This window comes from Rhineura floridana, chromosome 8, assembly GCF_030035675.1.
Source record: "Rhineura floridana isolate rRhiFlo1 chromosome 8, rRhiFlo1.hap2, whole genome shotgun sequence".
Taxonomy (NCBI): domain Eukaryota; kingdom Metazoa; phylum Chordata; class Lepidosauria; order Squamata; family Rhineuridae; genus Rhineura; species Rhineura floridana.
In genome coordinates, this window is record NC_084487.1 from 110,456,146 (window position 1) to 110,476,736 (window position 20,591).

General features: G+C 43.2%; 1 protein-coding gene across 6 annotated transcripts in view; it reads right to left on the reverse strand.

Annotated features, from left to right (window-relative positions):
* Window positions 1-20,591, reverse strand: part of KMT2E (lysine methyltransferase 2E (inactive)) — a 77,003-nt gene that overhangs the window by 10,092 nt on the left and 46,320 nt on the right. For 5 of the 6 annotated variants that reach the window (XM_061640428.1, XM_061640427.1, XM_061640429.1 and 2 more), the window contains 5 exons: window positions 11,435-11,533; window positions 4,873-5,037; window positions 4,191-4,499; window positions 1,322-1,576; window positions 799-943 (listed from right to left, as the gene is read on the reverse strand). In XM_061640428.1, the coding sequence (XP_061496412.1) occupies window positions 799-943; window positions 1,322-1,576; window positions 4,191-4,499; window positions 4,873-5,037; window positions 11,435-11,533 (973 nt within the window). The remainder of the gene's footprint in view (window positions 1-798; window positions 944-1,321; window positions 1,577-4,190; window positions 4,500-4,872; window positions 5,038-11,434; window positions 11,534-20,591) is intronic. The other variant, XM_061640430.1, reaches the window with a different exon arrangement.

A 20,591-nucleotide genomic window follows, 5' to 3' on the forward strand; every position in this document is an offset into this window, starting at 1 on the left:
TAGCCAGACTGAAGAGCAAGGCAAATAACAGTACTGCTCAAGCGAGGCCGGTAAAATGAACTAGCGCTCCATAGAAGGGGCTGTGGTGATGGTCTGTTTCCTGCCTCAAGCACTAGCAAAGGAAGACAGTACCCATGTGGGGGTGTCCTGGTGCCCACTGGAGAATACACATTCCACAGAAGAAAAACTAGTGATGCTTGAAGTAACACAAATACCCAACCTTGCCCTGCCCCTCCTAAAGTAGAACAGGCAAAACGTAAGGATAGCAGGCAGCAGCAGGTTCACTTTCTTACTTTTTTTAAAGGAGCTTTAATTTCCTTTTCTACAAAGAATGCCTTTGAGATTGTGTGGAGCCCAAAAGCATTCTGGGGCAAAGAATGGAAGGGAGCAAGACAACTTGAGCCCTACACTTTGCTTCTGCCCAAGGTTGGGGAGCAAATTTTTATTTACATTTATCTATAAATCAGGGAGCCTCTAAGGGTGGTGCCTGTGGGTACCATGCTGAAGATCCCAGCACATACGTCAGATTTTAAAGCTAACATAGATCAGAATGGTGCCCTTCTATTTAATCCTGGTCACACAACATAAAAGGTCTTTCCTTGAAGCAATGAAATTTTACAGGAAAATACACATGTGCATCCCTAGAGGAAAGATCCCACCGCGAACATTTAGTACAAATGTAAGTGGAGAGCAGTGGTTGCCCACCTGCATGTTTGAGCATCATATCCCCTACAAATGTGATGAAGATTAAAGACGTTCAGAGGATAGCTTGCAGCATATGAACAATAAAAGCTTTACCTGGTAAGGAACAGCTGTCATTCAGTAATAAGGGACTTCTACTTTCACCATTGATTGTAGGACTTCTAGATCTTTCATGAGATGGCGAATTAAACCTATCTACAATAGCAGAGTTTTCTTCTTCCAGAGCTTGCTTTAACCAACGCTGCAAAAAATATGTATTTTATAAAAAAAATCCATAATTCCGATGCCAAGTGAGAACCATTATGATGATGATGATTTATTTAAAGCATTCCTAGGTCATGTGTAACAAAAAAATAAGTTCTCAGTGTGGTTTACATCATAAAACAAAACGTGATGCAGCATAAAAACTGAAGTGGAGTATAAAAATGGACTAAACAGCTTTAACCGTCAGGGAAGATAAAAAGGTCTTTGGTGCCTAGATGAACATGCATCACTACTTAAAAGCCATTTCAGTAGCAACTGTCTTCCATATCCAATCAGTAAACTAAGTATTTTTACAATATTTTAGAATTAGCTATTAGTGTCCACATCAAAATGATGCATAAAAAGGGAACATTACCTTCTTGCAAGAGCCAATAATGTTTTCCACAGGTTCTTTTCTGCGCCTCTTTTCTGAAAGGAATGGCGATGTAAAACGAATATAGTGCTTAGGCGTTGTATATACATGTGGGCTGTAAGTGAGACCTGGCAAAGAATTCAGCTGTGTAGCCAAAACCTCGGGATCTGTCGTTATACGCAGAGGCCTTTCTGAAAGGCTGTCTGTAGGCTTTCCTATCTTCTCATTCTTCTCACTTAACCACTCACTCACCAAGTGCTAAACAGAAAAGGAAAAAGTCAACATAGCACCTCCACTACAGTTATCAACTGCCCATTAATAATATATTCAGTACTAAAGAAAAATGCAGATACTAAAGTAACCAATGAAGCAAAAATTGCGCACAAGCATGCACACACCCAGTGTTAATTAGTTTATTGGTAATCAAAGTTAATTGACCTGGTTTGCAAGATCAGGTTAATGGTTTCCAAACAAGCCAGAATTTGCAAGCCAATTTTAAACCATGGTTTGAAAGCCATTAACCATAGTTTCTGGTCTACACATAATGGGAAGCTATGGTTGACTGTAGCGTCTTCACTTGTTTCCCTGCTTGCACAAAGGAACTCTATGTAGAGCTTGTGTATATCCAGGATCATTAAGCCAGAATTTAATTGTATGGCTGTGGGTACTGTGTCAAGATAAGAGATACTAGATAGTAAAGAGAAGATTTCTCTGTTAAATTATAGAAAGTGGTGAATTTATGGTAAAATGCCACTGCATACATTGTAGCTAGCAAGGCTGATATCAGCTTTTTTCGCTAAAGCTACTGAGAAACAATCTGCATTCTAAAACTAAGTGATGTGTGTACTACACACATTGAAATTCATTTTTAATTTACTAGTTGGAAGGTCTTATAGTCTAAATGCATATAAAGTGTCACATATGGGCACGTAAAGGATTATGGTCTTGCACAGCTGGCCTACCTTCATGTCTTTTTATATAACTGATGCCGCCACTTTTACTACTGGAACCCCTGCCTTTCTTTTCTCACAAAGGCAATAACCTGAAGCACACTTTTATGTAGAAGCCACATTTAATTCTGTGAGGCTTATATGAACAGAACCAGACTGTAAGACAGACTAAGTGGCCTGTCCTATCTGAAGCCCGGTCAAGTGTACTATCTACATAAAGTATCAGATTTGAAAATAGAAATTCCTGGAGCCGCTGTTTCTGCTGGATGTTCAGGTGGCAAAGATTCTAAGAATGTCTTTCTTCAATTTAGGTCAATACACCAGCTGCACCTTGTTCTAGAGAGGTCCAATCTATCCAGTTACACAACCCTTGATAACATCTACATCTGACTACTGCAACATGCTCTCTTGTTGCTCCAGGCTCTGGAATTCTCTCCCCTCAGAGGCCTGCCTGTCTCCCTTTCCTTTGGTCTTCTGATGGAAGCTCTCTCTTATTTCAGAGGGCCTTTTGTGTTATAGCAATGTAACCTTTTATTTGCCGATAATATTACATTTACTCAATGTTTACTATGCTGTTGTGCTGTATATACTGTCATTTAATAGGTTTGTTTTTGTTAGCTGCCTTGGGTATTTTCTCTCTGCCCACCTCGTGGCATGCATACAAAGAACAGTCCAGGCCATTGTAGGGAATAGGAGTCATATCTCATAAATTTGTGTTCAGCCCTCCCCATCCATCAGGTCAAGGAATGTGTTCCCTGAATGAATTGAGAAGGGAGAGCATGGACTGGGATATAGGCTTCCCAAAATGGTCAGGTATGCTGAACGTCCATGCACATGTACCACAAAGGACGAGGGGAATGGAAGCTCTATGGAAATCCCTCCGTATATGCTCCACATACAGTGGAATGAAGCAAGCCCTTGGATAAAACATGGACACAAGCTTTATATTTTCTTTTTATGTTTTTGTTTCTATTGAGTGGAAAAGAAGCAGTGAAAAACTGACTCCTGAGCTGGCTCTATTTCTATGTAACCTAACTCACTACTTCCTTCCAGGCTAACAGCAACAGAAATCTCAACTGTTAGCAATGCTACTGCCAACTGTTTCACAGAAATATCCCTATCACGAATTCTCTCAGTGCCTTCATGCCTATGCTGCATATTCTCTCCCTCTCAGTGAAAGGCAACCTTCAGACGCAGGAGTCCTTACAGGAGATTCATCCTATTGGACAAAATCAGAGATGGACTGGTTATGTCAACTGGTGAAATCAAGTCACAACTTAAGCTCCTTAAAGTGAAAGGCCTCAGCTTTTATTATCTTTCCTAACTTGCAAATGATTATATTCATTTCTCATAGCTTGGAGGGTAATTCCTAGAAGTAGAGGAATGAGGGAGCATGGCGACCATTCAGCCTTTCTTTCATATTCTGACTTCTAAAATATAGTCACACACACACATACCAGCCACTGATCTGAGACAGGGGACTCCTCCCACCATCCATATGTGTCACTGACTCTGACATTTCTTTGGCCTTTGTGGTGGGCTGTTTAGACATAGCCTGTTTCAAGGTTTTCCCAGTATCTCATGCCCCTCTCCATTTACCTGCCCCACGATGGCACCCTGATGTCCTGCGTGGGGATGAGGGACCCTCTATTGTTAACAGGATCTCCCACTCCTTATAAGGTTTCCTACCAGAGACTCAGTCTGCTCCTCTGCCTCCACGCACCCAGGTTCATCCCTCTTTTTGTATGGGAAAAGTGTATGCGTATGGGGGGAGGGGGAGAGAGAGAGAAGTCATCTTGTGGCATCTCTGCAATCTTACATGCTCAAACAAGAAACCACTGCCACTTCTCATTCTGAAATGAAGCTGGCAATAAACAGTGTATCTCTGCTTAAATGCATTTTAAGTTTAGAATGATATTTACCTTTTTTGTTTTGGGGTATTTAGTAGGGCATTTGTTAAGTGCTGGGGGTTCAGGTTCCGGAACGATTTCAGCAACAGTTGTCTCAATTTCAGGCTCAGCTGAAAGTGCAGTGTTTTCAGGCTCATTGTGCTGTACACTAACTTCCACATCAGGTGAGGACGGTTGGATATCTGAACACATACTAACAGTTCTATGCCGCCTCCGCTGCTGTCCAATATGAGTTCTGCTCCGAGAGAAGCTTTTTCTCTGTTTTGTCCTATTGACTTTGGCAGGGGTTGGCTTAATGGCAGTTTCCTCTTTTGCTGGTTCCTGGTATAATATACATGAAACACAAAGGTCAGATAAATTGCAAACCCTGAATAACCTCTTTTTAGAAATTTTAAAAAGCACACATCTGAAAGTGATTTTTACTGTTTTTTTAAAGATTCATTTTCAGTGATGAATGATGCAACACTGACAACACATTGTCTCATTTTAACAATACAATTTTTTGTGCAATTTCAAGTCTTGACTTTCATAAGGAACTGTAAGGTACTCTTTTGGGTCAACACAAACTTTGATGAAATGGAATAAAGCTGCTCAGTAAACCTGTGCCCCAAGTATTATGGCTGTAAAATGCTACCCAAATCACATCAACACTGTCTCAAGCCATCTTAGACTTAATCAAACTGTATGCAACTACCTGTACAAATTCTGTGTCATTGATGATTTGTGTTTCCTTGCATTCAGATTTAATTTCAGTTTTAGCTGTACTGATTCTTTCCAAAGCCTGCTCTCTTCTTTTTTCTCTCTTTTCGAGCCTGGCAAAAGCTTGAAGAATGGCTTCCATTTTCCGCTCTTCTCTGGTCTGAAGAATTTAACAACATTAATTTTTAAGCAATGTATACCTAAGTTAAAATTAGTTAAGAGTACATAAAAATATAGCGATGTTCAAAATGTTTCTGCACAAGTCAAATTCAGTCAAAGAAGTTACGGACTCAGCATTGTACTACTGTTTGACATTCAGGCATGGCACTGTGTGTTTGAACTTGGAGTAAAAGAAAACAAATTAGATATGAATTTGTGAATAAAAAGCTATGATTGGAATGCATTGGTATAAGCACCATATCTACTCATAATTTACAGCAAATTCTATATACAAAGGGAAAAATACTAATTAGAATTAAAATACAAAAAGTGTATTTAACTGTCCTCTTTACACAGAATAAGCTGTAATGAAAATATTTGAAGAACATTTTCTCTAAAAGTCTAAATGCAAAATATTGTTTTAAAAATTATAATACATCCAATTTTTAAATCAATATCACTATTTTCACAATTGAACAGTGTGAACCTACGTTGAAATGGAAAACACCATTCTAGGTTTTTATTTTATTTTAAAAATCCACTATTTTATAAACACCTATTTACAATTATCAATAGTATACTTTTGCACCTCATCAGATTCTGCTTACTGACTGCTAATGTTTATATGCAACAACGAGGGTACTGGGGTTTAGATTTCTTAAGAGCATGGAAAATGCTAAGCAACATTTTTGCATGTTAGTAAGGCATAAGGTATCCAGTCAAATATCAACTCCCATGCTCTCCTCAAAGTAGTAAACAGTAATGCATGATGATAAGGAGCATCTTAGTGCACGGATTGTTCTTTATTAATGTATAAAACTAAATTTTGGTCCAGAAAGCCTTATCATCCCAATTTTCATGTAAATGTCATATAATATGACAAAACATTTCAATTTTTGTCCGTTATTATTAACTTCACCATTTTTGTTTAGTATTAAGGATGAACAATATTTTTTAAACTATTATTTGGTTATGCAAGCTGGGGGACTCCAACAGGCACTTTATGTACCACCAGTAACTCACCAGATCCCTGCATTCATGGATCCAATTCTAATGAGTCTTTGCTCTTAACTTATCACTCTTTCATCACTCTTTCATAAGACAACAGAGTGAAGGGAAGGGAAAAATGAAAGTAAATCATCGCTGAGCTACCAGGGATCTTTCAAGTGATGAGAAGCAATGGCATATGTTCCTGGGAGAGATGGCATCACACTATAAGGAATCAAACAAAATTTCCACTGTAACTAGGGACCGCACACAGGAACTGGCCCCATGCGTCCTGAACAAAGTCTCAGGAGTGTATCTCAAAAACATGTTACTTTAGCAATATTTCTATGTGGTTTTATATTGATGGAAATGCAAAAATCTCCAGAGTTGGTGGGATCTGTACCTGCTAAAAGGTCTTAAAGGTTCCAAATGGCAGGTCTTACCCCTCGCTGCATGAAGCTGAGGCACTATCAGCCTCAGATATAAACATTTCCTTAACATTATACTCTCTTGGTCCTGGCAAGCTGGTAAGCATTGTGAGTCCCCCTCCCTTGATGTTTGTCAGCAAATATCTTCCAAATGCACTTCAATCCATCTCTCCTGCGTACAATTCCTTCTCTTGCTAACAGTCAAGGCGACTAAGCCAAGCAGCTGGCAGTGCTAATTGTAGGGAGAAGAAATAGCCAAGTCTGCTTTTCCTGTGCCTCTGGATAGACAGAGCACAGCATGAGATCACAGCATTCATCTACTACCTCGCAGCGTGCCTGCTCTCTGTGGTCAGGGCTCCAAGACTTCTCTGGCAGTGAAGGACAATATTGGTTCTGTTTCATCGCTTACTTACAGGATCATGTTCTGCCCTTTAAAGCATCCAATTTCCTTTCTCCTCTCCAGATAATAAATGCATTACATATATGTAAAATAGAATGCAGAATTTTCATGCCATTGTTCATGATATGATTTTTGTAGCTTTCTATTACTAAAAATGGACAGCCTCCATGAGCTAACTTATGGTTGAACCTAGACTATTCAGGATCCATAATACCAATTCTTAATTGAAAAACTTTTGCCACTGAACGTAATCATTCTTCTCCCTTATACTGGAGAAAAATGGATGATTAAAAAACATTTTCCAAAGAGGTTCTAGTATGCATTATCCTCTACTACAAATATCAGTTGAAGATCCAAGATTTGCCAAGTGCCTAGTACTTTTAAATCTTTGTGCTATTGCAGCACATAGGCTACTGTCACTGCAAGTATTTCTTAACACCAGTAGTTTTTCTTCTGAAAATGAATCATATGAATATCAAGGGTTTGTAAAAAGATAACTTAGAAGATAGGACTTCTACTAGAGGTAGTACATGAATTAATTCAATGTGATCCAGATCAAGCATAAAATAAATGCTGATGCTGTAGGTGACTGTGGCCTCCTACTACAGGCAATATAAATCTTCATCGGAAACATGAAATTATCCTGTTAACACAGATGTCATACTACCTGGCCATACAGGTTCTAGGTTAATAAAAAGGCCATATAACACCCAGCAGTATTCACACTTTTTCAACTGTTAACATCCTCTCATGTATCATACCATACCTCTCTCTTTCCAGACTGAAAAAGTGAGGCAAGCCTCATTAAGTGAAGTGCCAATACAACAGAGACATTTTTAAAGTATCAAACTATTATAAGCATGTGAGGTTAGCTGAATACTGTAGTGCAAGTGACCTCAGCCATGGATCATTACCATTCTTATCCATATGAATATTCATATTCATGCTTAATGGACAGATCTTTAAAACCTATACAATAAATTATTTCCCTGAGCAGAAATGAGATAACCAAAGAGAGATTTACCTTATATACAAAATAAAGATTGGACTGTTATACAGAAGTAGGCACATCAGCAGTTCAGCTGTAGAAGCAATTAATTATATAATCTCAGCCTTAGAGCATGCACACACATGCAGTTTATTTTATAGGCACACATATTTAAAGCCTAAAGCTGAGTCAGCCTTCTTCCTTCCTTTGCTCAGGAAAAATGCATGCCTTTGGGCCTAACAAAAATGGCAGCCAATTAGAAACCCTCTTCCAGGATATGAAGCACATAGTTTCAAAGAACTCTTTCCCCGTGGGTTAAGGAAGACAAGATGTGTGCTAGGAGTGTTCTTTGTAGCTCATGCCTTCAGTCCTCACAGGAAATAGGCCAAGACACCTGTCTGCCTATGTTCTGTCAAATATTCCCAAGGAAAATGACTAAGGCTGTAATCTAATACATGTCTACTCAGAGGTAAGGTCCACTGGGTTGAATTGAAACTTTATTTTTACCCCGCCCTTTTTTCCAAACTGGTACTCAGGGTGGCTTACAAATAAAACTACATGTAGTTAAAAACACAGAAAAACATATAATTAAAATACAATTAAACTATGCACAACCGTAAAAGACACGTAAAAATCTAAAAACAATTTAAAATAATACAAATAATAATATAAAACAATAAAACAAGCCTTGTAAAGCCCAATCCTAAGCACCTATCCCAAAAGCCTGTCGGAATGGGACTTACTCCCAGATAATTGTGTATTGGACTGCAGCCTAAAATAGGAATGAGGGTTCCTTGCTCCCCATTCCTGCAGGAGTCTGTGTGTGTGCCAGTGCATGCACACATCTCTACATTTACACACACACACCACATTTAGAAACAACCACTTTCCCTCCTGCACTGTTGCTCACATTTTACAAACTAAAAAATTAAGAACTAAAATTATCAACTGAAATGTTTAGTTTTTGCTGTCCTGGGGTTCCAGAGTAAAAGCTAAGGGCAAATCTTAGTCTCTTCAGAATTTATTTTGTACATCACTGCTGGGTATACTTAACAAACTGTTTTACAACTATTTGCATATCTGTTAAATGCACAAAGGACAATATTAAATGACCAAGTCCTATTCACTCCTGAAAAATCAGGCAAATTTCAATATATTTGAGAAGTGAAGCTAAGATGATTTGTCATTTTAAGCTTCTGTGCTGTCTAAACCAAATCGCTCAACACCAGCTATCGTCTTCCAGATCCCCTCCCCGCTTTCCTTCATTGATCATTACACTACTGGCAGCTATGTGCTTCTCGTACCTTTTTAGGAAGAGAGGGTCTGGAGGAGGGACTTTAAAAGAAGGAAGTAGCTTGACAGATAGAAACAAAGGTAGTTCCAGGTAAGCGGGGCAGCAATGCAAACTGAATGAAAGGGGAAGAGACAAAGAGGAATGAGAGCAGATGAATCTGTACAGACTAGCAGCAGGGTGGTGGTGGTGGTGATGATAATGGAAAAGAGGTGCACATTAGAGTAGAAGGGGCACAAGGAAGGAGATACATTTCTTGTGCTCCAGCAATGTAATCTTTAATGCAAAAAGGCTGAAAGTGATGGAGAAGACCAGTTGGAAAAACTCTCAAGACTTAAGAGGACCAAGAACATTATGACAGCATTTTAACACTAAATTTAGACACATGTTCTGAACATAGTAAAATGGAATGATACATTAGGAGAGAAAGCCAACATGGAATCGGTTACAGTAATCAATCTGAAACCCCCCCTAGAGCATGGATAAAGGCTTTCACTTTTACATGCAGTGCAAAGAAAGAAAGAAAGAAATTTCATTATAGGGTTACTAAAGAGAAATAAATGGTAAGACATGGCAACTGCTCGTTATGTGAAAAAAGAAGAACCAAAGACTAAGAAACAGGTATGATAACATTTGTTTCCTGAAAAGACAGGCACAGAAGGCTAAAGAGTTTGGAAGGAAAATATAGGAGTTCTCTCTTTCCAACATTCAACTCTGACACAAAAGCACTCAGATCAAAATGTCAGTAAGGATACAGTATGGTAGAAGGTAAGCAAGCAATACAGAAATGATAGCTTTGGTAATCATAACTGTCGAGAACTAACTAAACTTCCCAGAAAGAGAACATAAGCAAGAGAAGTAGGAAGGACAAGGACCAAGCCTTGTGAGGAGCAAGGAAGATAAACAAGAAATTCTGGAAGAATTAAAGTAATTCCTACCTGCCATACACAATGGAAATGGGAGACTGGATTAGAACATCTAGCAGCTCAAACAAGCTATTAAGCAGCTGCTATATCTCAACAAATTATTTTATGCCCAAGATAGAGGTACTAAATAATCAGGGTCGGACCATGCGTTAGGCACAATGAAGCAATTGCCTCAGGCGCCAGGGGCTGGCAGATGAGCACTCCCACTCCCAGGCCATTGCTTGCTTGCTTCCCTTCCCTTGCAAAGTTTTGCTGCTGACTATGACCTGAGTTCGGATCCCCACATAGCCATGAAGCTCACTGGGTGACCTTGGGCCAGTCACTGCCTCAGCCTCATGAAAACCCTATTCATAGGGTCGCCATAAGTCGGAATCGACTTGAAGGCAGTACATTTACATCTGAGGAGCCAAAGGAGGTCCTCCCTCAAAGCGATGCTTGTGCCACCATTGGTTTTCTGGGGTGGCTAGACATTCTCTTTTAAAATTATTTTAAAACATTTAAATAATGTTAAAATACAATGTCTAGCTGTCTTGCAAAAGTAACAGCATGCAGGTAGTCTCCCAGGGTATGTTTCTCAGAGTGTCCTGTGTTGAGAAAGGACCCCCTTCCTCAGAACGTTGCAGAAAGGAGGGGGAGGTGTGCTGCTGCCATTGTGGCAGCAGCAAAACATTAAAGTAAGGGAAAGGGGGAAGAGGAGGGGCAGTAGAGGCTCAGCTTGCTTCTGCCCTGTGAACAACAGTTAACCCTTCGCCCCAAACTTTCTCAACTGCTCATTCCCTTTTCCTTCAAGGTTCTCCCAGCTTCATCCTCCTCCCTAAGTATGCACTTTCTCTCTCCACCTTCTGATAGGCCTGAGCCACTGCTCAAAGTTCCATATTTAATTTTTCTAAAAGACAATATTCACACAGGAATATATTCGTGCACTTATTAATAAATGCAAGTCAAAGTATCTGGTTTCTCTTTTCCCCTAAAATATTTTGAAATTTACTCAACGTAACTAGTCACTTATGGAAAATATTGGACTTGTTTATCTTACAGGTGGCCTGTCAAGAAAACTGCAATAATCAAGAAGTTGCAGAAAATATATTCTGTTGACAACAGAACACATCAGAAATAGAAAATCACTTAGGTAAACTCAAGAAATCACACACACACCTTTTTCAGTATGTAACAATCAAGCCAAAAGACTGGAAACACACACGAACACACACATTCAAATAGAAAATTTTAGATATTGGTAGCATGTATCAGGAGCAGATTTCAAAAATTCTCAGATACTACTGGATACCTAAGAGAGGCAGCAATTATTAGCATGGGAAGAGCAGCTGTCACTAAACTGTAGTGACAGCTTTAAGCAGCTACTAGCTTCCCAACTTACCATCTTCCTTTTCCTTTCTGCAATCTGCTCCTCTGATTCCATTTCTACTTCATTGCTAATAGGTGTTTTTTCTTCTATATCATCAATAAAATCTGGCTCCTGAAAGATGGAAATGACTGCTTTACAGAAGCTCTACTACTACTACTGCTGGTGCTGTAACTGAGGGAATGGACCATTGGTCTCACCTGAAGGGTGATTTTCATAGGAGGTAGGCCATCAAAGCGGGTAGTGACTCCACCTATCGTCCGAAGGCAAGAATGTTTCTGAAGTCAAGACTAGGGGCGTCAGGCCCCTCCCACTCTCCAGTTCATTCGCAGTGAGTCCAAACAGAGATATCTAAAAAGCTGCAGGAAAAAAGGCCAATGGGCCTACCAGCAAGAACATAACATAATAGCAACATTCATAATAATATGATTCTAACATAAACGTAAGAGTCTTGACTTCACTAAAAGATAGTTATAAGATAGTGTAACATAACAGTGATATCAAAAACAATCCCCAAGACTATCTAGTCATCCAGGTTTCCTCCAACTGGGAGGGTCATGATGGCCTACCTCCTATGAAAATCACCCTTCAGGTGAGACCAATGGTCAAATTTCCATAGGAGGTACGCCATCAAAGCGGGATGTACCAAAGCAGCCCATAACAGGGAGGGACCACCCACATCCTAATCATCATTAAGAACCTGTTGCAACACTCGTCTGCCAAAAGAAGCATCGGCAGAGGCATAACAGTCTATTTTATAATGCCTTATAAACGAGTGTGGGGTAGACCAAACAGCAGCTCTGCAAATATCGGCAACAGGAGCGTTGGTAGCAAAAGCAGCCGAAGTGGCTGCTGACCTAGTGGAATGAGCTGTTATACTAGGTGGAACTGGAAGCTTAAGGGATTCATAGGCTAAGGTAATACATGCCCTTAACCAGCGGGATAAGGTGGAATTGGCTACTTTATGCCCCATAGACCTTGGGTGAAAGGATACAAACAGAGACTCCGTTTGTCGTATCTCCTGGGTCCTAGACAGGTAGGTCTTGAGAGCCCTCCGAACATCCAACGAATGCCAGGCCTTCTCTAGAGGATGAGTAGGATTTGGGCAGAATGAAGAAAGTACAATGTCCTGATTGCAGTGGAAAACTGAATTGACCTTGGGACGGAAGGAAGGATCAGTTTTCAGCACAACAGAGTCCTTGTGAAAAACGCAAGAGATGGCGGGCAGAAGAAAGTGTGCCCAGCTCCAAAACTCGTCTCGCAGAAGTGATCGCGATCAGGAACAAGACCTTGAAGGACAGCAAACGTAAAGGCACAGTTCTGAGAGGCTCAAAGGGAGGGCGTTGTAAAGCCTGCAGCACCTTGGACAAGCTCCAGGAGGGAAAACGGTGGACTACAACCGGTGAACGTAGAGCAGTGGCTCTGAGGAAGCGTTTGATGAATGGATGTGAGGCAATAGGGGTACCGGTGGAGGACACTGACAGAATGGACGACAGAGTGGACGCATGTCGATGCAAGGTGTTGGGTCTAAGTCCCATCATGAGACCCCTATGAAGAAATTGCAGCACTTGTAGTACTGTAGCCTGTGAAGGGTCGAGGTGTTGAGTGTGACACCACTTGGAAAAAGCCACCCAAGTATGTTGATAAATACGGGTGGTAGACGGTCTTCTCGAGGCCAAGATAATGTCAATAATAGCGTCAGACAGTCCAGCCAACCTCAGATGCCCCCGTTCAAAAGCCACGCTGTTAGGTTGAGCCACTTGGGGTCCTGATGACAGACTGGACCCTGGGATAGGAGGTCTGGCCTGACTGGGAGTGTCCAAGGTTCCGTCACTGACATTGCAAGAAGGTCTGAGAACCACGGTCGACGGGGCCAATATGGTGCTATCAGAACCAGTCGTGCCCTCTCGCGCCTCGTCTTCCTCAAGGTTCTGGCTAGTAGTGGAATGGGAGGGAAGGCGCACAACAGGCCATCCGGCCACGGTATTGACAGAGCATCCACCGCTTCCGCTGTCGTGTCCAGGTATCGTGCGAAGTACCTGGGGAGCTGGCAATTGCGACTGGAAGCAAACAGGTCGACTGAGAAGAGGCCGAATCGACGCTGGAGAAGATGGAAAACGGTCGGATGAAGTTTCCATTCTCCTGGAAAGACTTGTTGTCTGCTGAGCCAGTCCGCTGTCACATTCCAAATACCTCTGAGATGCTCTGCTTTCAAGGACTGTAGATTTTGTTCCGCCCAGTTGAAGATGAGGTAAGCTAGATCCTGCAAGGAACGCGACCTTGTTCCTCCTTGTCTGTTTAAATGTGATTTTGCACACATGTTGTCGGTTCGAATGAGGACATGGTCCAAGGGGAACAGAGACTGAAAATGGAGCAGAGCAAAGTGGACAGCCTTTAGCTCAACTGATGCTCTGAGTCTGTTCTGCTGCGGTCCAAATCCCTTGAACAAACAGAGTTGCAGTGGGCCCCCCAACCGAGGAGACTGGCATCTGTGGTGATGACAGTCCTGTGGGGTTCTCTGAACAGAGTGCCCTGGGTGAGATGTTTTACTCTCGTCCACCAGCGGAATGACAAACGCAGTGTGTGGCTCAGTGGAATTAGTCGATGGTTTGAGCTGGCAATGTCGTGTTGGGACGGCAGCAAGGCCCACTGTAGCTGGCGAGTATGAGCTTGAGCCCATGGAATAATATGAATGGTGGACACCAACATTCCTAGCGCCCTGGCTAGATGCATGACGTCTGCGGATGTTTTGTGCATCAAAGATCTTGCGATGTCTATGATAGCAGTTATGCGATCTGGGGACAGGAACACAGTCGCTTGTAGGGTGTCCAACATTGCTCCTAGATGTTGCAGACGTTGGGTTGGTTGTAGATGGCTTTTGTCGAAGTTGACTAGCCAACCATGGGCCTGTAAGACATGTAGCGTGAGTGTTAGGTGACTATGAGCCTGCTCCCAAGAATTCGCCCGTATTAGAAGATCATCCAAATAGAGGTAGATGTGGACCCCTTGAAGCCTAAGGTAAGCCACTAGTATGAGTAGCACCTTGGTAAATACTCTCGGAGCAGACGAGAGTCCGAACGGCATGGCGCGATATTGGAAGTGCTGGGAGCCAAAGGCAAAACAAAGAAATTTTCTGTGGGCTATGCAAATAGGCACATGGAGGTACGCTTCCTTTAGATCGATAGAAGCCAGGAAGTCTCCTTCGTGCAGGCTGTCTGTAATGGAGTGGAGGGATTCCATTTTGAATCTGCGATACTTTACGAAACGGTTAATGAACTTGAGGTCCAATACCGCCCTCCATGAGAGATCTCGTTTGGGCACAGCAAATAGGAGGGAGTACACCCCTTCCGACCTCTCTGCAGTAGGGACTGGCTCTATCGCCGCTATGTCCAAGAGGTGATGTATCGCAGTCTGGATGATGCAATGCCTGGCTGGTGCCCTGGGACAAGGGGAGGGATGAAACTTGTCTGGAGGTATTGCCCAAAACTCAATTGTATATCCATAACAAAAAAGATCTCTGATCCAGGAGATCTGAGTCAGACGTAGCCAAAGTTTGCCAAATAAAAGAAGTCTGCCCCCAACTGGTATTATATTAATACTGTCTGCCACTGTCGAGACCCTCCCCTATATGATGATGTTGAGGAGCCTCTGCGGCCCTGGTACTGACCTCTGCCCGGAAAACGTCGGTTCCAGCCTCCCCTGGAGGAGCGGAAATCATATGTTGGGAACTCACGGCCTCGTCCCCCAGGCCGCGTTCCTCGAAAGGGCTAAGACGTGCGGTACGAAGCGAAATGTCTAAAGAGTCTGCGCTCAATGTTTCTGGCGGTGGCCAAGACAGGCTTTCGAGTGTCCTTAGGGTCAACAAGCACCGCCTTTAGTGCCTCCTCGCCGAAAAGTAATGACCCGGCATAAGGTGCCCGTGATAGATTAACTCTGGCAGTAGAGTCAGCCTGCCAGTGACGAAGCCAGAGGGTCCATCGGGCAACAACCTGAGCTGCCATGGCTCGTGCTCCTAGCTGATTCGCGTCCAAGGTGGTGTCGGCTATGAAGGCAGCTGTTTTGCGCAATTTTAGTAGCGATCTTCGCAGAGAGACAGGATCTGGATTGGGAACGTCGATGAGGTCGTCCAACCACATCATCGCTGCCCTGGCGAAAACAGAGGCTGAGGTAGATGCACGCATAGAAAAGGCGATGGCCTCATGGGTCTTGCGTAAAGCAAAGTCCAGTCGCCGTTCAGTGGCATCCTTTAAATGAGATTCTCCTTCTCTAGGCAAAAGGGATCTGGAAACTAAGCTGGAAATTGGCTCGTCTATGCTGGGGATGGCCAGTCTGGTAGAAAAGTCCGGGGCCAAAGGATAAAGTCTGTCCGCAATGTTATTAAATCGGCGTGCTTGTAAAGGGTGAGACCATTCGACCTTGGCCAACTTAGCAATGGGGTCTGGCACCAGGAGAAAGTTTTCTACTGGCGTGGGGGATTTCAAGACCCTGGCCCCCTTTAAAGCGGGAGTGGATTGAAGGCCAAGGGTGTTCAACACTCTGCGCGAAAGGGGCTGGTAATCTGAGGCATCGAAGAGGCGATAAGTTGTATCCTGCTCATGTTCCGAATGGTCACTCCATTCGTCTCCTTGGTCTTGCAGCGCGAATGCGGACTCCTCCTTATAAGAGGCGTCATCAATAAACCTGCCCCTGGCAATGTCAAACGGGTCTGGAGAACCTGGTGAGTTTGTCTCACTGTGTACAAAGTGTTCCCCACTGTGTTGAGGAATAGCAGGAACTTGTGATGGGGACTGTCTCTGAGCGAAAAATGACAGCATGCCCTGAAGTTGTGAGATGAACTCGTGGGACAGTTGCAGACCCGGAGATGTAGATGGTTGCTCTTGGATAGGCGGAAGCGCAGCAGGCCCCACAGGTAGTGAAGAAGAGTGAGCCCCAGGATTGGCTGACTGTTGGTTGTACAGGAAAGCCAGGAAAGTCCTCCTCATCAGAGGAAGCAGCAGGAGAATGAAATAGAGTAGTTAATTGTGCATGGTTTGACCCCTCTGGAACTGGAACAGAGACATAGCGGGGCCGCTTGGTTGTGCAGTGGCTGGAAAGATGTTTAGTTTTGGCAGGCGCTTTAGCATGCTTATGTTTGACCGCCTTAGTTGGTTTAGGCTTGGTCATCTGGTTTGTCTCTGGCTGTTGTTTCGGCTTGGTTGCCTGCGTTGTCTCTGGCTGTTCTGCCATCATATACTTTAAAGGGTAGCAGTGCACGGCACCCAACTGGGGCAGAATGCACAGACCCGAACAGGCTCAGTACACGGCACACGACTGGGGCAGAATGCACTGGCTGATGGCGAAGTACACTGCCACGATGGGGCAGAATGTACACTATGAACAGTCTTAGTACACGGCCACAGATGGGGCAGAATGCACGTCCAGATAGCTTGGCACAGTATCCACAGGCTTGGTACAAAGTGGATTAGGATGTAATATTTGCACCAGTACACGGCACACGACTGGGGCAGAATGCACTGAAGAACGTACAGATCAAGCAGCGGTGCGCACTCCCACAGGCTTAGTACACGGCCGCGAGTGGGGCAGAATGTACAATTGGGGGAGCCTGGTTAACAGCCACAGCCTTGAAACAGGAGAGATCCTGTGTACTATAATTCTATCTGCAGCACACCCACACACACAGGGAAGGTAACGTTGAGACTTCAATAACTGCTAGCCACAGCTCAGGGCTAGGCCCGGTGTTAGGTCAGGGGCAAGCAAAATGGTGCCCGTGGAAAGGGCGGGAAAATTATGGGGAAAAAATGGCGGGCACATTGTGCAATAACACCTGTAGAACGAGACAGAAGCAAAGGAATAAACTTCAAAAAAGGGGCAGCCGTAAGACGTTCTACAGACCACGGGGCTGAGAACTTAGGCGCGGTTGTAGAATAAGGCAAGGGAGACTCCGCTAATAGAGTCGGTATAAGGGAGAAGACGCAGACTGCAGAGACTGCCTCGGCGAGGGATCTAAAGCTGCGAAACGGTCGGGAGGGAAGGGCAGTCCAACGACTAAAATCCTCAACGAGGGAGGAGAGCCACAGCCGCAGCTCTTGGAGCCGCCGCCGCAAGCTGCGTAAATACTGAGAGCGCCGCCTGATTCGGAGGGAACCGCAGCCGCGGCGTCTCAAAGGGCCGTAGCCTAAAAACTGATCAGCAAAGGAGTGGCGGGGAAATACAGGGAGCTGCAGCCACAAGCTCCCGTTCGACCGCCGCCAAGGAGAGAAAGAGACCCGCAGCCACGTGGTCTCTAAAAAGGCAGGTAGAGTAAAAGCGGCGGTGGAGTAAAGGCTGGGGCCGTAAAAGACGGCGGGGAAGGGCAGGGAGCTACAGTTGCAAACTCCTGTCCGACCACCGCCAAGGAAAGAGAAACCCGCAGCCGCGGGGTCTCGAAAAAGCCGTTAAGGTAAAGGCTGGGCCCGTAAAAGACGGCGGGGAAGGGCAGGGAGCTACAGTTGCAAACTCCTGTCCGACCACCGCCAAGGAAAGAGAGACCCGCAGCCGCGGGGTCTCGAAAAAGCCGTTAAGGTAAAGGCTGGGCCCGTAAAAAACAGCGGGGAAGCAGGGGCTGCAGTCGCAAGCTCCCGTGCGACCACCGCCTGGGAGAGAGAGAACCGCCGCCGCGGTCTCTCTAAAAAGGCGTTGGGGGGAAAGAGAACTGTCTGGGTAAGGACGAAAAAACTCCCCCGTGATAATCCCCAGAATAACAGCGACATACAATGATTAGAAAAGACAGAGGGAAGGGAACAAGGAGTAGACACACAACAAAGGAAAATCCTCCACACTCTGTCACACAATACAAATAATTTATCTAGACACTATGGCAATATATCTTGCACGGACGGAGGCAAGAATGAATTGGAGAGTGGGAGGGGCCTGACGCCCCTAGTCTTGACTTCAGAAACATTCTTGCCTTCGGACGATAGGTGGAGTCACTACCCGCTTTGATGGCCTACCTCCTATGGAAAACTCCAAATTCTATACGATAGTTATCCTGCAATCCTATACTCACTTACCTAGGAGCAAGTCCTACTGAACTCAGTGGGGCTTACTTTTGAGTAGACCTGTACAGAATTGTGCTGTAAAAAGCCTTGCATCACCACTACATAAGCAGCAAACCAATTAGCCACAACAACACACAAAAGCAACAAATCAAACTTTCATAGTTCTAGAAATAAATATCCACTGCCTAAAACTTCTGTTCTACTCCAACTAGAGAAATAAGTATGTTTTAGTACTAATTTGTCTGAACACATGCAGTCTAATATAGTCAGATTCATGACAACTGTCCTGAATCTGTCAGATGCTTTAAAAATAAAAAAGGAACTAGGACCCAAAATGGTATAATATCAATTTAGGAAGTTTTGCCTCTAATGATGGGGAAACAATTAGTATGAGAATCTTTGTTTGGGCTACTTCTAGCATGTCAGCTGGAGGACAACAATACACATGTAGCTTTGCTAATCTACTAATGGGTATTCCAGATTTTTATAATTTGTTCTTGTTTGTGGATTCACTAGCGGTATAATCCTATATGTGTCTACTTAGAAGTTAAGTCCCACTGAGATCAGTAGGGCTTGTTCCCAGGTAAGTGGGTCTAGGATAGCATCTTTAGCCTACCAAGAAATTACTCTACTGTATTGTCACAGAACACAGTCAAGTATGTAATGCTTTTCTAAACAGTATTTTTTACAGTACTTGATGTGATGAGTCCTACCCCGAAAAGCAGATTTCTAGAGCCAATTTTCACAACTACTAGTTGCTTAAGGGTACACAAAATGATTACAAATATAAGTTACTGGGGACAAAGGAGTTTTACTTGGGCCACAGATGACTGTTCTTTATTACATGTTTGTGACTGCAATACCAGGTTTCCCACAAGTTTAAAATGCAGAGTTGCAAAAAAAAAGAACAAAAGACACTTTAACTGTGCTCTGTGTCATGCTGTGGAAGTTTGATCATTTTAGCAGCAGTGCATGTTGAGAGCTGAAATTCCTCCCAAACAGCCCTTCCTCTCTTACTCCCAATTTTACACACTACCTGGAGTATTTCAATCAGCAGCATTTAAAGAAAGGCAAGAAGGGCTGGGGTGTATTGGGAGACTGTGCACTTATCTGCATGAATGCCAACAGCTCCCCCTATGTTTCACTTTAGTCTCTCTGACTGGGGTTGAGTGGGGAGAGAGAGAAAATACGTTCTTGTAAAACAGAAAACAAATCTGCATCATGTTCCACTAGGTCGGTATGTGAATTAGAACAAAATTATGGTGATGCAGAGTCAATGAACTCCAGAACTATTTATAGTAGGTTGTGGCAATGTTGTCTTTTCCACAGTAGTATTTGCTGGCATGCACGTAGTCTCAAGATTTTTTTTTTTAATGGATTTGAAGGGATCCAAAAACCAACCTAAACATTTTTTAAAAAAATCATGGGACACTGTGAGTTATGTCTTGACAGCCACCACAGAATAACTACTATACTAGCGTGGCAACAGAACACTTTTTATTCAACAGATATGTCCTAACCAAACCAAGAGTAACCTGAATATACCATCTGCAGATCACCATTTGTAGGAATCACATGCTATGCCTTGTGAGATATTTCCTAAGTACAACTAAAGTTTTCAAATTCACATATTCCTCAACCTACACAACATTTTCAGTTCTCTTTTGCTTTCCATACCTCAGGTAGAACTGAATGTCTACAGCAAGCTGAGCTATAAGATACAAGAAACAAACCCTCCACTAGTTCCCAATTCATCAAAAAAATGCTTTGAAAGAATCAAGAGGGAAAAAAGTTAATATCCTGTTACATGACTGTAACCATAACAGTGTTATTTCTTTTCAATGGCTACTTTCCCTAAGCTTTTGTATCAGGAGTGGGGAACATGTGGCACTCCAGCTATTACTGCAGTACAACATTCATCATCCCCAAACATTGGTTTTGCAGGTTGGGTCTGATGGGAGTTGGAGCCCATTATCATCTGAAGGGCCACAGTCCCCACCCATGTTGTAGTGAAGTCTTCTTTATCTGAACTATGAAATATAAATGTAATTTGTTTACAAATGCTGATCAGATTCTGTATCCCAAGATCAGTATAACCTCTTATTCACAATGTGGTGTCCAGCAGATTTCCTGGT